Raw genomic sequence first — 16174 nt, forward strand, 5'->3', positions numbered from 1 at the left:
TATAGATGGAAAAGTCCTAAACGTATTAACAGACACTAAATCTACTCAATGTTGTCCGATCTGTGGAGTCAGCCCAACACAAATGTTGAAAATTTCAAATTTTAGTTCAGAAACCTTTGTACCAAAAGTAAAAGCTTTACAATTTGGGGTAAGTCCACTACATGCCTGGATCCGTTTTTTTGAATTTGTTTTAAACGTATCATACAGAGCTGAGATAAAAAAGTGGCATATAAAAGGAGAGGACAAGGTTAAAATGAGTATTCGAAAAAAATATATCCAGGAGGAAATGTGGAGAGAAATGGGCCTTCGAGTAAGCATGCCGAAGCAGAATGGCAGCGGCAATAGCAATGATGGTAATACGGCAAGAAGAGCTTTCGCAAGTACCAAATTCTCGTCGATAACCAGCTTTAACGAACATCTTTTGGAAAAGTTTCACATTATTTTAATAGCAATATCATCCAACTATTTTATAAATTCCGACAAATTTCGTTCTTTTTGCGATATAACTTTTCAATTATATATGCAAACGTATCCATGGTATCCTATGTCACCAACGATCCATAAAGTACTGGTCCACGGATATCAAATCAATAATTCGGCGTTGGTTCCACTTGGATGCCTAGGCGAAAATGCGAGTGAAGCCCGGAATAAACTTTACAAAAGGGACCGATTATCACATGCAAGGAAAAATAGTCGGATCAATACGATGAGTGATATTTTCCACAGAGCTATTGATTCCTTGGACCCACTATTATCAACAATATGTTTAAAAGAAAGAGAGAGAAAAAATAGGAAAAAACCACTTCCGAAGGCAGTAATAAGTCTTTTGGAAATACAGTCTAATTTTAAAACTGATCCATCAGACAAAATATTGGACTCACATTCTGATTCTGATTCGAGTTCAGATTCGGAAAATTATAATGTAGAGCTAGAAGAAGAAGAGGGCGATTATTTTTAAAACAACAATGTACACACTTTTATTTAAAAAAAATGAAATTTCGTTGACTCCTGAGTCATACAAGTAGTTAATATGGGAGGCAAGAGAGGGCGTGGTCGCACAGACTTCAAATTTTGTGTGCAAACTATTTGTGATTTAACAACAAAATGTACAAAGTTTCAAGTCTGTAGCTCAATTTTTAGAGTTTATGCCAAAAAAATCGAATTCTGGACCACAGTGCGATGGAGCCGATCATTTAATGGTCGGAAGTACAGGGATAGCTCAGGTGAACATCCATCGCGCCAAGGCGGCCTCGGCTGTGCTGACAAGGATGTTCACCAAACAACATCTTGGGCTAGCCCTGGTACAGGAACCTTGGTATAACCAGGCGAAGGTAATTTGGGATCAACGGGCCTCTAGCTCTAGAGCCTGTATCCTGGCATGTAGAAGTATTAATTATTATATACTTACAGAATTTCTCACGCGGGACTGTGTACCGATCGTGGTAGAAGATGTGTGAGCAGCCAAGAAGACTGTGGTGGCATCGGTATACTTTGCCGGTGACGAGGCGTGCCCACCGCCCGAAATCACTGCACTGCCAGAATACTGCAAGAGGACACACTCACCCATCATCATCGGATGTGATGCAAATGCACATCACGTGATATGGGGCAGCAGCGACGTAAATAAAAGAGGTGAGTCACTCTTAGAATTTATCTTGAATAACAATCTAGAAATCCTATATGTCTGCAATCTTCCGACATTTGTTACCCGGGTAAGATCTGAGGTTCTGGACATGGCACGTACCTCCTGAGGAGTCAATGTCAAATCACAGAATTATCAGTTTTAACATAGGACTAAATCTAGAATGTAGCGAGCGTAAGCGCAATCCCAGGAATACGAACTGGGAAGGGTTCAATGCCTCGTTACTGGGAGATCCAGTTACTGGGGTAACCGGGAAACTCCGTACCACTCTAGAACTGGAGGCCGCCGTAGAAAACATTACCTCGTGTCTTACAAAGAGAAAACTGCTCCCTTGGCCGAGCAAAGAGGGGTAAAGATTGGGCCAAAGCAAAATCAGTAGTAACAACGGAGAGATTAAGATGGGCAATTGGTATATTCCAGCCCTACAAATCTCCTGGTCCAGATGGCATTCAGCCAATCCTGCTACAACGAGCGCAAAATTAGCTCGAAGTGCCGATCAGGAAAATACTGATCAGCAGCCTAGCTTTAGGACACATACCTACTGCCTGGAGTATAGCAAAGTGGTCTTCATTCCAAAAGCTGGAAAGAAAGACATCACTTATCCGAAGTCGTTCTGACCCATCAACTTGACATCGTTTTTGCTAAAAACGTTGGAATAAATAGTGGATGTCAGCATTAGAAGCACTCTGTTTGTAGAGCATCCGCTCCAACGGACGCAGCATGCCTACAGGGCGGGCAGATCCACTGATACTGCCCTATATCACCTGAAAAGCCTTATTAAGGATTTACTTACTTTACTTTACTTTACTTTATAAGGAAGTGGCGTTATGTGCCTTCTTAGACATACAGGGTGCATTCGACAATACCTCCCATGAGGCTGTCAACGCATCCCTGGCAAGAAGAGGACTAGATGCAACAACCAGCAGATGGATCAAATCACTACTGGCATCTAGGCGAGCCATGGCCACTATAAGAGGACAGTCGTCCACAGTATCTACCACAAAGGGATGCCCCCAAGGGAGTGTCCTCTTGCCTCTCTTGTGGAGCTTGATGGTAGACGAGTTGCTGGACAGACTGACCCGCAGAGGTATACTTTGCCAGGGCTATGCTAACGATATTGTCATTATAGCCAGAGGTAAATATGAGGAAACACTCTGCGATATCATTCAACTGGGCCTCAACATGACCAGCGAATGATGCAAGGAAGTAGGCCTGAGCCTAAATCCTAGCAAAACTGTTATTGTTCCTTTCACAAATAGGTACAAGCTAGGAAGGCAATAACCCTGTCAGAATGTTGCATAGAGGCCAACAAAGAAGTTAAGTATCTTGGAATAACCCTCGACTCCAAACTTAGCTTCAAAACTCATGTCGATAACACAATTGATAAGTGCACCAGAGCACTTTTCACGTGTAGGAAAATTGCTGGAAAATCGTGGGGAGCCTCACCACGCATAATAAGATGGTTGTACCTCATGGTAGTCAGACCCATACTAACCTATGGAGTAATAGCCTGGGGTGATAGAGCACGCCTTAGCACCACTAGGGTGAAACTTCATAAGCTCCAAAGAATGGCCTGCATATGCATGACAGGAGCAATGCGCACCTGTCCCACTGCAGCCCTAGAAGTACTAATGGAGGTAACGCCGCTTCATATCGTCATTGAAATGAAACGGAAAGCCACCCTAATAAGAATTGAGGGAGCAGGAAATGACTGCAGCCTTACAAGAAAGGATGCTGAAAGCCTAAAAAGGGATATCCCTTTGCTGATGCAACCAAGGGATGAGATGCCAGCTGAGCATCTGTAAGTGGGCTGGGAGTTGTAGGCCCCAGGTTAAAATACCACGAATCAATGGGCAGATACACCAGCATTTTTTTAGGCTGAAGTCTGTGCTATTGGACGCTGTGCGGAGTTTAATCTGCAAAGGAACTATCGTGGCAAGGACATTGCTATACTGCCTGATAGTCAAGCAGCCATAAAGGCGCTCAGCAAAGCTAAGATAACATCTAAGCTAGTAAATAAAGTGTGGACAGCATTAGACAAACTAGGAGCTGTCACCAAACTCACAATAAGGTGGGTCCCGGGACACAACAACATCCTGGGAAGCTAGCCGACAACCTAGCCAGGAAAGGGGCAGAACCATTCTGCGGTGTTGGTCACCACAGAGTACTGGGCTTACTTAACACCTACCACGACTTAGGCAGTCTAAGATTCTCCTTCGTGAATATAACCACAAAAGATTCAAGACCTTAATGACACACGGGAAAAACACCGTGCGCATTTTAACTGGCCTTCTTACGGGGCACTGCCTACTTCGCAGTCATTTGCATAAGATTGGCATTGCAGACAGTGAACTCTGTCGCTTCCGTTGCATGGAGGCGGAGATCTCTGCACATATTATATGTGACTGCACGGCGCTTTTCATCAGGAGGAACAGACTCTAGGGCATGTATGTAGTCCCACGGGAAACAATTGCAGCCCTGAACCCCAATAAAATATACAGTGCATTGGACTTCAGTGAGATCTTTGAGTCATGAAGGGGTAGTACAATAGATCCTACTGGGTCGCAGTACACATAGAAACCCACTTAATAATAATAAGTGTATGTGGACTAGAGTGGGTCTCCAAAATGTGTTGGGAATGCGTGTAGAGTTAAGAACTACGCATAATTCTGATTTTGTGAAAAGAGATTGAGGCAGTCAGTGATCGATCATTGAACAGAACAGACATGCCTCGCTCACGCGCCATAAAACGTTGCGCAGACACCGAGAATAGTGAAGAGGAAGAAGGGCGTCCTAATGACTCTTCGACATATATATAGTGACGTATTTGGGTGGTCCAAACCAGCCACTTCTATTATTTCAATGAAAACAGTGATGCACTCTAGTAATTTTCCATAATGTATCCCAGCTGCGCAGCATTCGTTTATCTTTGGCAGCGCAGCCGTTCTTGTAAACATCCTAAAGCCTGACCTAAGCAGATTTGACTGCCCTCTTTCAACACTTCCTAATCTTAAGAACCCAAGAGCGAGGCTCTCCCGAAATAGAAATATTGTTCAAATACTGAGGCTTCTCCTCAATTCAATTTTCATTTGATTTTTAGTCTTAAGCTGAGATCCAAAGAATAAAGTCGTGAAACTATTTCTCCTAAAAACTATTTTTTTTATTTCTTGGCGTTGTCCTTAGTCAACTGACGGGACATTAGTTCGACTCAAAAATAAAACAACAATTGTTCTGGCGCAGTCGGTAGGATACAAAAGTATCCGAAAAATAGAACCTTCGAGTGGAAAATAAGTTAAATTTTATAGTCCAGTGCTCGAAACATCTCCAAAAATAAATTCGTGAAAGCTCTTCAACTTGGATTATAATTCCAATTCGGCTATCCAATAATAAGTGGAAGTGAAATACGAAACAAAAACATTAAGTCCAAAGGCAACTAAGTTTTAAAACCAACATATAAAAATAAAAAAAAGAACAATATAGAATTTTAATAATACAACACAAAAATTTAATATAAAAAAAAAGTGAAACTAGAAAGCTTAAAAATAATATAAACATTGAAACCAAAACAAAACAAAAAAATAAAACACAAAATTTAAAAATCTTACAAGGCACATTTTTATAAATGTCACAACCAATTATTGCCGCACCTCAAATAGTTGCGCTGAGCGACAACAACCTTGCTGAAGCCCTTCGGCAGCTTAAAGACATTATGCCATTCAAGGGTGATCCAAAAACCCTTCACACCTTTGTCAGCAGAGTGGATTACGTAATTTCACTTTACCAAACAAATGATGTCCGACAACAGAGGATTCTACTGGGAGCCATCGAAAGGAACTTGGACGGACAGGTTGCACGATCTTTGGGACTTCCGAACATCGAAGATTGGTCTACCCTTAAAGCAAGACTCATCGCGGAATTTAAAACTCAAACACTAAACTACAAACTTCTGGAGAACATCAGGGAGACACCATACAGAGGAAACCTAAGAGAATTCTGCGAAGAAGCGGAAAGACGACGTCAATTATTAATTTCGAAACTACACCTGGAAGGTAACCAATCGGATTTTCTTATTTATATTCAGCCTATTAAAGACTCTATTAAGATACTGATAAGGAAACTACCAATACAATTATTCACTATTTTTGCCCATCACGATATTACAGACTTAATTACCATTGCACAAAAGAACACATAATTTTGAATTTTATAAAAACCCAGAATATCGTAATAAAAATTCAAATTGTAATCAGAATTCGAAAGCGCAAAAATTCAATACAAATGTTCAAACTCAAAATCGACCAAGTTACTCACAATATTCCCAACCCTTCCAACCTAATTTTAATCAATACATTCAACCATTTAGACCTAGCTAGACCTAGCTATACACAGCAGATGACTAACAACCCACCCATGTGGCACGCACTTAATTATTTCAGACCCAACCAACACATAAACACACAAACAAATTCAAAAACATACCAACAAAGCCCAAAATCCCCAAAAATCACATTTTAGAGGAAATACATACCCTCGACTACAACAACCCTCTACATCTAAAAAAATAAACTTCCCGATTACAGTAAAGTAAATGAGATTCCAAGACGCGCATGAATCGAACAAGTCCAACCTAATAATTACGAGCAACAGTATTATAACCAAAATCAATACAATCCGTATCAAAATCATGGCTTCATTAATGAAGGGCAACAACAAGTAAAATCTGTACAAATTAATAACAAACAAAACCAAAATAACTCTGAACTTTTTTTTTTTTTTTTTTTTTTTTGCTTTTCTTTTATTTATTGAATCTTCTTGTATAAGAACTAACAATAAGTTTAAAAATCTTAACTATAACAAGTATTTTTTGAACAGTTGTATTATTTTTCCAACTGTTCTATGATTAAGCGGCCCTAATAATTTATTCGCTGGGTTGGTAGGTCCTTTCGCCGGAGTCGGGAACGGCTGCTGAGCTGGATTAGACCTCGCGCTAGGTGGTTGGGGTGCGTGTAAAGCTTGCTATGGTATTTTTCCTTAAGTTCCGTGATTGCGTTGGTAACTGATGGGATATTTAAGTCTCTTTGGATGTTTTCACTCCGAACGTACCACGGTGCCCCAGTGATGGTTCTCAGGATCTTTGATTGTGCTCGCTGTATGATGTCAATATTGCTGTTGCTGGCATTGCCCCATAACTGTGAGCCATAGGTCCAGATAGGTTTCAATACAGAATTGTAGAGCAAGACCTTGTGGTCTAGGCTGAGCGGAGAACCAGAGTTGATGAGCCAGTGTAAGTTGTTGGCTTTGAGTTTAAGTTGGGTTTTTTTGGCTTCAATGTGCCTGCGCCATGTGAGTCTTCTGTCAAGGTGTACTCCTAGGTATGCTACCTCATCTGCTTTCGGGAGTGGTATGTTGTTCAACAAGAGCGGAGGACAGTCTTGTCTGTTTAGCGTAAACGTCACGTGCTTGCATTTTTGCTCGTTTACTTTTATTCGCCAGTCAGAGAGCCACTTCTCAATGTCGATGAGGTACAGTGCCAACTGTGCTGTGGCTTGGATAGGGGACCTTGAACGGCTAAGGATAGCTGTGTCGTCGGCAAATGTGGATACCGTTAAGCGACTATTTGTAGGGATGTCGGCTGTATATATGAGGTATAATGTTGGCCCAAGAACGCTGCCTTGGGGGACTCCAGCCTCAATTGTATGATCAGTGGAAGTGGCAGTGTTGCACCGCACTGCAAACTTTCTGTTATAGAGGTAAGACTTTAGAAGTTTGTGTGTGCTTTCGGGTAGGGATGTTTTAATTTTAAACATTAGGCCGTCGAGCCAGACTCTGTCGAATGCTTGGGATACGTCTAAAAATACTGCTGTACAGTATTCGCGATATTCAAATGCAGTTCTTATTTCCGTTGTAATACGATTCACCTGTTCAATGGTTCCATGGCTTTCGCGAAATCCAAATTGGTGGGCTGGGATTATATTGTGGTATATCAGATGTTGATTAAGTCGGATCAGCAGGCATTTTTCAAATAGTTTCGAAATACATGAGAGTAGACTTATTGGTCTGTAAGATGAAGCGACTGTGTGGTTCTTACCAGGCTTTGGAATCATTATGATAATCGACCTCTTCCATCGTTGTGGAAAGTAACCAAGTTTGGTGATGGCATTAAAGAGCTTGGTTATGTAGCGAACTGCAGAATGTGGCAGCTGGATGATCATTTCCGGTGTTATAAGGTCGCAGCCGGGGGATTTTTTCGGGCTGAGATTGTCTTTGATTATTTTAGTTACTTCTTTAGGGCGAAACACAATTGGGGTGTGTTGCTGGTGGCAGTTTACGGGATAGGACGGTAGCGCGAATGTGCTAGTAGCCTGGTTTGGCGTGAACACATTTTGTAGGTGAGCGGCAAATGTGGTGGCTCTGTCTTCATCACTACGGGCCCAGCCACCTGAGGAATTCCTTATCGGCAAAACGGTTTCAGTCGGTGGGCGAAGAGTTGAGAGGGCTCGCCACAGTGACTTTTGTTTTGTGCCTGTTGGTGTGAGTTGCTCTATGTATCGGCGCTGATCGTCGTCCTCTTCTTGTTTCAGAGCGTTGGCCAGTTTCCGTGTGGCTACTTTTAGCTTTTGTTTTGCAGTTGGGGATCTGGAGGATTGCCATTCTCTGCGTAAGCGTCGTTTTACGTGGACGAGTTGCTCGATTTGTACGTTGGTCTTTTTTGAATTAATTGTATTATTTGTTATTTTGGGCGTTGCAGTAAGAGCTGCTGCAGTAAGGATGGATTGCAATGCACACGTGCAGCTCTCTATATCAGATTCAGTATTGAGTTTTGGGTTTAGCTCAATATGTGAACTTATATATTTTTTATACCTGAGCCAGTTTGTTTTGTGGGAAGTCAGTCTGGATGGTGGTTTAACGTTTTCTGCGTGCCGGCGGAGGTGAATTAGTACAGGCGAGTGGTCAGATGACAGATCCGGCAGACATTCAGCTTTAACCAAACTGCGGGAAATATTTTTCGTAACTGCGAAGTCGATCAGGTCAGGCAGCTTATTGAGGTCTGATGGCCAGTATGTAGGACTCCCGGGGGAAACATGGTCGAGTTTATTAGTGGCTTTAATTATAGTCTTATAAAGCTGTTTTCCTTTTGGGTTCACAAGTCGCGATCCCCAGTGAGTGTGTTTAGCGTTGTAGTCGCCTGCTGCAATGAAGTGTGGCCCTAGTGCTTGGAAGAAATCCAGGAATTGATCTTCTAATACTGTGAAACGGGGGGGGCAGTATACGGCCGCTAGTGTAAGGAGAGTGTTGTCTTCCAGCTGAATGTTGATGGATGTGGCCTGAAGATGATTTTCCGCAAATTCTTTGTAAAAGTGGTGCTTCATACGGTTCCTTATGAGTATGGCGGTGCCACCGTGTGCTTTTCCGTCGGGATGATTTGTACCGTAGAAATGGTAGTCTCTTATTTGGAAATTGTATTTGCTTGTGAGATGAGTTTCCGAAAGAAGCATAACGTCGATATGCTTCTCATGTAGGAATTGAGCTAGCTCAAGTTTGCGCTGTGAGACGCCATTGGCGTTCCACGTAGCTATGCGTAAGGTAGCCATTGTTTATTTGTTTTGTTGGGCTACAAGCATTTGTATCAAAAGGTTTTGATTACGCATCATGTCTTGGATGGTGGTCTTCATGAATGTCATAAATTCCATCATGCTCTGTTGTAAGGCTTGGATCATAGCTTCAGTTTTTGTTTCCTGCTGCGCAGCTGGGCTATAGTTTTGTTGTGTGTCTAATTTTGTGTACACTTCATGTGGAGTTCGGGAATTTTGGGTTGGAGGCGTCATACCTGATTTTAAAACGTTTGCAAATGTTGTCTTGTTAGTGTTGGATGTAGGCCAGGGAGCGAAACTTGCTGCTTTCGAGAAAATTACTTCAGGATTTGTCTCTGATGGTATCAGCGTAGCTGTTCCTTGGTGTGCCCGCGCCGTGTTCATTCTTTTGTGAAGACGGGTTTTCAGCTCTTTGTAGATTGGACAGCCTCTGTAGTTTGCTGTGTGATTGCCCCCACAGTTATTGCATTTTTTCTCACATGCATTTTTTTTGTTAGTTTGACACTGTTTGGAGTCGTGGAGATCTCCACAGACTACGCACACCGGGCGAAGTGTACAATACGACCTTGTGTGGCCGTACTCTTGGCAGTTTGTACATTGTACAGGAGCGATACGTTTGTGCGGCTCTTCTACCGTGATCCTACGGTGCAGAAGGAGCTGGAGTTTGTAAATTGGGTGAACCTCGTTTTTTCTAAGAGGCTTGTTTTCTGGTTCAAGCTCAATCTTGAAGAGTGGTTGGGGTTGCCTGTTTCTGTTTTTGATATTGAACACGCTTTTGGCGTAAAATCCCTTTTCCTTTAGCGCCTCAGTTATCTCTTCGGGCGTAACATCAGACTCAATGCCCTTCAGGACTACTTGCAGACCCTTGCTGCTTTTAAGCTGGTAGGTGTAGAAGCCTATTTTTTGTGCGGTAAAATAGTTTGTGACTTTTCTGTAGTTGTCCTCCGTTTTCGTCTGAAGTTTGATTTCATTGATAGTACCTCTTACGAGGGGAATTATATGAAAGCTATCTTTTCCAATAAGGCCAATCAAAGTATTTACAAAACCGCTTGTGCTCTTCTCGCGGATGTATATTGGCGGAGGTTTTGTTTTCTTCGGTTCGATATCAACGGATCCCAGCGGCACGTCCTCAGCGGTATCTACCAGCAAGGCAAATCTGTTGGTATTTGCAGGGGCTACATTTTTGATCAAGGTAGAATTGTCGCGTGTATTTTTCGGCTTGTTTTCCAGATCTGATTTTTCCGGGCTGAGCTTTCGCTTTATTGTAATGTAGCGGTCCATTCCAGTTTGCCAGGTCGACCCAGCTTTTTTGTTTACGTTTTCGTTTAGTTTTGTTGGTAGTGCAGCAGTACCGTTTATTGCTTGCGTTTTTGCTTTCGCTGACTCAGTCAGAGCGTGAGCGGGTGCAGCCGATAACGAGGTAGAGCGGGCTGTCGGTCTGTCTCCAGCTGTTGTTGTTGGAGGTAGCGGAGGTAGCGGGGCTTCTGTCGGAGCTAGGAGAGCGGGGGAGCAGGAGCGCGCTCTTTCTTGATTTGTTGGTAGAATAAGGTTTTTTGGGCTATGGGTTATTGACCGCTCGATGTCTGCGTTTGGGATTGTCGGTGAGACGTAGGAGAAGTACGCGTTGTTGCGTTGAATTGAGAGCCGACGTTCGTCTTGCTCGCGCTGTCGCGAACTAAACGAAAATTTTCGGTTAACAGCAAAGGGTGCTCATACAAATGCCTTCTAGACACAGGATCCACAATTAATATGATCAATGAAAATATATTTTGTCTTCCCATTCAAAATAGTAGATGTGAAGTTTTAACATCAAATGGTCCTATTACCTTGAACGACTTGATTATGTTATCCAGAAATAGTATTTTCAAAAAAACCGAACCATTTTATGTGCACAGATTTTCTAATAATTACGATATGCTAATTGGCAGAAAATTGTTGAAAAATGCTCAATCAGTTATTAATTACAAAAATGATACAGTTACCCTTTTTGATGAAACATACAAATTAATTACTTCAGAATCCGAAAGAAACCAAAATTTGTATATCCAAAGGACTCTAGAATCAATTGCAAGCTCAGATCAGGAATCAATAAAAAAATTAGATTTTTCACAGTTTCGATTAGATCACCTAAATCAGGAGGAAACTTTTAAGTTAAAAGGCTTATTAAATAAATTTAGAAATCTTGAATATAAGGAGGGAGACAAATTAACATTTACAAATACAATTAAACACGTACTAAATACAACACATAACTCCCCAATTTATTTGAAACAATACCCACTTGCGCAAACACACGAAATTGAAGTAGAAAACCAAGTACAGGAAATGCTAAACCAGGGATTAATTAGGGAAAATAATTCGCCAAACAATAGTCGACCCAATAGTGGGTCGTACCAAAAAACCGGATGCAATTGATTATAGAAACTTAATGAAATAGCCATAATAGACAAAATTCTTGGCAAACTGGGTAAACTCCAATATTTTATAACAATCGATCTGGCAAAAGGATTTCACCAAATAGAAATCAGTTCCTAAAACTGCATTCTCCACCAAAAGCGGTCATTACGAATACCTTCGAATGCCATTTGGCCTTAGGAATGCACCCGCTACTTTTCATTGGTGTATGAATAATATCCTTCGACCGTTGCTTAACGAACACTGTTTGGTGTATCTGGATAATATTATAATTTTTTTCAACATCCCTTACAGAACATTTATATTTAATACAGTTAGTTTTTTCAATGCTTGCAGAAGCAAATTTAAAATTGCAACTAGACAAATGTGAATACTTAAGAAAGGAAGTTAACTTTCTTGGTAACTCCTGATGGTATTAAACGAAATCCTATTAAAGTTAAAGCCATTGTTTCATACCCAATTCCGACAAAAGTAAAAGAGATTAGAGCTTTCCTTGGATTAACAGGTTATTATCGCAAATTTATTCCAAATTACGCAGACATAGAAAACCCATGACCAGCTGCTTAAAAAATTAGCAAAGATAGATACGCAAAAACTTGAGTACATAGCGGCACTCGAAAAACTTAAGGCTTTGATAATTCGAGACCCAATTTTACAATTACCTGATTTTGGAAAGAAATTTGTTTTAACCACAGATGAAAGTAACTTGGCCCTCGGGGCTTTCCTTTCTCAAAACGGCCATCCTATATCTTTTATTAGTAGAACACTTAATGATTACGAATTAAATTACAGTACTATCGAAAAAAAATTACTCGTCACAGTTTGAACCACAAAACTTTCGACATTATTTACTAGGGCGACAATTTCTCATTGCCAGTAACCATCAACCACTTAGTTGGCTTCATAACTTAAGGGAACCGAATGCTAAGTTAGAAAAATAGAGAGTTAGATTGAGCGAATACCAATTTAATATAGATTATATTAAAGGGAAGGAAAATTCAGTTGCCGATGCATTATCAAGAATTAAAATTGAAGAAAATCATCATAGTGAAGCTACTCAACATAGTGCAGAAGAAGACAATAGCGACCTTATTAATTTAACAGAAAAACCAATAAATTATTTCAAAAAACAAATAATCTTTATTAAATCCGATAAAAATAAATTAGAGCATTGAATAAAATTCGGTAACTCCATTACCACAAACAAGAGTATCTGTACTGGTACTTAGATTCTTTACTTAAAAAGGATCCCAGTAATGTGTTTCAAAAAAAACTTATCTCCTTATATGCCATTTTCGATCGAAACAAACTATTGCCCTTTCTAAAGCGTTCAAAGGACTATGACATTCAGGAGGCGTTGGTCATATGCAAACAGGAAAACTTTTATCCAGAAATAGTCTACCTGCTCGGTTGTATGGGTGGTGTAGAAGCGGCCGAAGCACTAAATATCATTATTCACCGCATCAGAGACATAGAAATGGCCATCGAGTTTTGCAAGGAGCACGATGACAACGATCTTTGGAATGCACTTATTAATGAATTTAGCAATCATCCTGAAATCGTGACGAAAGTTTTGGACGGCATAGTTGACTACTTTAGCCCAGCGGTGGTTGTTGGAAAGATAAAAATGGGACAGAACATTCCAAACCTACGACAATCACTTATTAAAATGCTGTGGCACTACAATCTTCAAGGTGAAATTTTATCCTCTGCCCAACAAATTCAACTTAATGACTATTTTGAAATTCACTCGGAGATAGTCACCACGCAAAGACGAGGTCAGCAGGTTTCCAACGAACAAATGTGCTCATTGTGCCACCGTCCATTACTGATGGTAGGCACACACTTTAATTGTATAACCAGCTTTGAATGTGGTCATGTATACCATAAACCGTGCATACAAGGTAAATTGCAGAAAAATTGCAAAGAGTGTAACCTTTGGAACTTAACCGTGGAGAAATAGGTTCATATCGACATCATAACTATTATCCCGGCGTCCTGTTAGAGGAATTAAGGATAATTAAACTTTAGTTTAATTTCCTACGCCCTTTGTTTTCAAACGTATATTTCCCAAATAAGTTAAACAATTTCTTTCAAATTTCATATCCTCGTAACTATTAAATTCCATAACTATTGATGTTCAACACTTTTTCACTATAAGCTTAGTTTTAGCTATTTTTTTTTTTGTTAACTCTTTCATTTTAAGATGCGAATAGGAGAAGTAAATATTATAGTAAAGAAAGCGAGCGAGGGAGGTGTGCTAAACAAAAGAACAATTCAATATGTTGTAATGACACTTGAAAAGGCCAAACAAAGTTTACTTGATCACTTTATCCATAGAAACATTACCATTTATATTGAGAGCGATGTAGATTTTGAAATTATTCAAAGAGCACACATAGAAATTATTAATACCACCTACCCAAAAGAACGTTGGTTCATACGCCGAATTCAAAGAAATCATACTTCAATCACATGAAAAACTTTTACACCCTGGTATACAGAAAATGACAAAGTTATTTAAAGAAAATCACTTCTTTCCAAATATCCAATTATTAATTCAGAATATAATAAACGAATACAACATATGCAATTTGGCCAAAACAGAACATAGAAACACCAAAATGCCTTTAAAAATCAAAATGCCTTAAAAATAAATTCGCTACACTTGAGCAAATTAAAACTAAGGATTAGATAAAATGCAGAAACGCATTTAGGCGCATTTTTAATCAATAAGGTAAACCCAATTTACTAAAGGCAGACAGAGACGGAGCTTTCTCCAGTTTAGCTTTGAAGCGATGGCTTGAGGAAGAAGAAGTCGAATTACAGCTCAATACAGCAAAAAACGGGGTAGCAGACGTCGAAAGATTACACAAAACAATAAATGAAAAAATTCGTATAATCAATTCATCTGATGATGAAGAAGTAAAATTAAGCAAGAGATCCTTTACATGACACTACTGGACAGACACCTACTCAAATTTTCTTATACGCTGGGCATCCAATATTAGACACTCAAAAAATTAAAGAGAAGAAAATAGGTAAAATAAATGAAGACAGAGAGGAATTTAATATTGACACTAATTACAGAAAAGGTCCACTACAGAAAGGCAAATCAGAAAATCCATTTAAACCAACCAAAAATGTAGAACAGACAGACCCTGACCATTACAAAATCACTAATAGAAATAAAGTTACGCACTATTAGAAAACACAATTAAAAAAAACAACTGAAAAATAATCAACTCTCAATTTGACAGGCACCTGGTACCTGATGACACTGTTGCTTATAGTGATCACAGCGGTCCAAGGACAGCATATTCAAATCAATAATATTGACACCAACTACGGATATCTCCTTTTTTCTGAAAAGCCAGTCCAGATACCATCATCATTTGAATATCATTGCTTAAAAATCAATTTAACTGAAATAGACATCGTGGTTGACTATCTTGAGCAAAGACTACAAGCAGGTTACCATGCACTCCAGATCAAATTTTTATACAATAAAATGAAAAGAGAAATAGCCGGAATAACCCTGAACATAGAAACCAACGGGGACTAATTAACATTGTGGGCTCAGTTTTTAAATACCTATTTATAACACTAGATGAAAATGATCGAGTCGAAATACAGAAAAAACTTTAAATCAACGTCCATAACTCAGTAACATTACATGAACTCAACGAAGCTATACGATTGATAAATGATGGAAAGCAAAAGATACAGATCTATGAAAACAACCACACCATCATTGACAGTCTTTTGTTCGAACTAATGCAATTTACGGAATACGTAGAAGATTTGGAAATGGCTATGCAGCTTTCGAGACTTAGACTGTTTAAATTACTAAACTATGACAAACTTGAGAATGTGAACAGCCAAAACATTTTAAACATTAAAACATCCACTTGGATTAACTAAAATGATAACCAATTATTAATCATATCCTACATACCCATTTACTTTTCACTAATAAACATAATTAAAATAATCTCTTACCCAGACTCAAACGGCTATCAGCTAGATTACACGGACACACAATCATATTTTGAAAAAGAAAATAAAGTTTACCGAAAATAAAGATGTAGAAAGTCAAGGTGTCACCAATATTATTAAACACCTTAATCCAATTTGTAATTCTAAGCCAGTGCACACGAACGAAATAATAAAATACATAAACCAAACACAATTGTAACCTGGAACTTAACTCAAACAATTCTTAACCAAATTGCCAAAATTCAATTAATAATATAAAAGTAGAAGGAAACAAAATGATAAGAGTAACGCAATGCAAAATATAAATCAATAGTATAATTTTAAGTGAAAATCTGTTAAAACCAGAAATAGATTTGACATCACTATACACACCACTTAATATAACAAAAATAAAAATTGTAGGCTTCTCTTTAAGGGAAGGGGAGTGACGTATTTGGGTGGTCCAAACCAGCCACTTCTATTATTTCAAAGAAAACAGTAATGCACTCTAGTAATTTTCCATAATGTATCCCAGCTGCGCAGCATT

General features: G+C 39.4%; 2 protein-coding genes across 3 annotated transcripts in view; one reads left to right on the plus strand and one right to left on the minus strand.

The window, feature by feature from the left end:
* LOC116800951 (myosin-I heavy chain) overlaps positions 1-16174 on the minus strand; it is a 661712-nt gene that overhangs the window by 181493 nt on the left and 464045 nt on the right. The window lies entirely within an intron of this gene.
* On the plus strand, positions 12834-13650 carry LOC116800954 (vacuolar protein sorting-associated protein 41 homolog). Its single transcript, XM_032717816.1, has 2 exons — positions 12834-13343; positions 13410-13650. Exons 1-2 carry the CDS (start codon positions 13064-13066, stop codon positions 13610-13612), a joined length of 483 nt encoding a protein of 160 aa, XP_032573707.1. The 5' UTR covers positions 12834-13063; the 3' UTR covers positions 13613-13650.

This window comes from Drosophila sechellia, chromosome 3L, assembly GCF_004382195.2.
Source record: "Drosophila sechellia strain sech25 chromosome 3L, ASM438219v1, whole genome shotgun sequence".
Lineage (NCBI taxonomy): Eukaryota > Metazoa > Arthropoda > Insecta > Diptera > Drosophilidae > Drosophila > Drosophila sechellia.

Excerpts from the sequence above, each read along its gene's own strand:
- LOC116800954 (XM_032717816.1), top strand. The coding sequence starts at position 13,064 with ATGGGTGGTGTAGAAGCGGCCGAAGCACTAAATATCATTATTCACCGC. Across the intron at positions 13,344-13,409 it reads GTGGCACTACAATCTTCAAG|TCACCACGCAAAGACGAGGT; the intron begins GTGAAATTTTAT and ends ACTCGGAGATAG.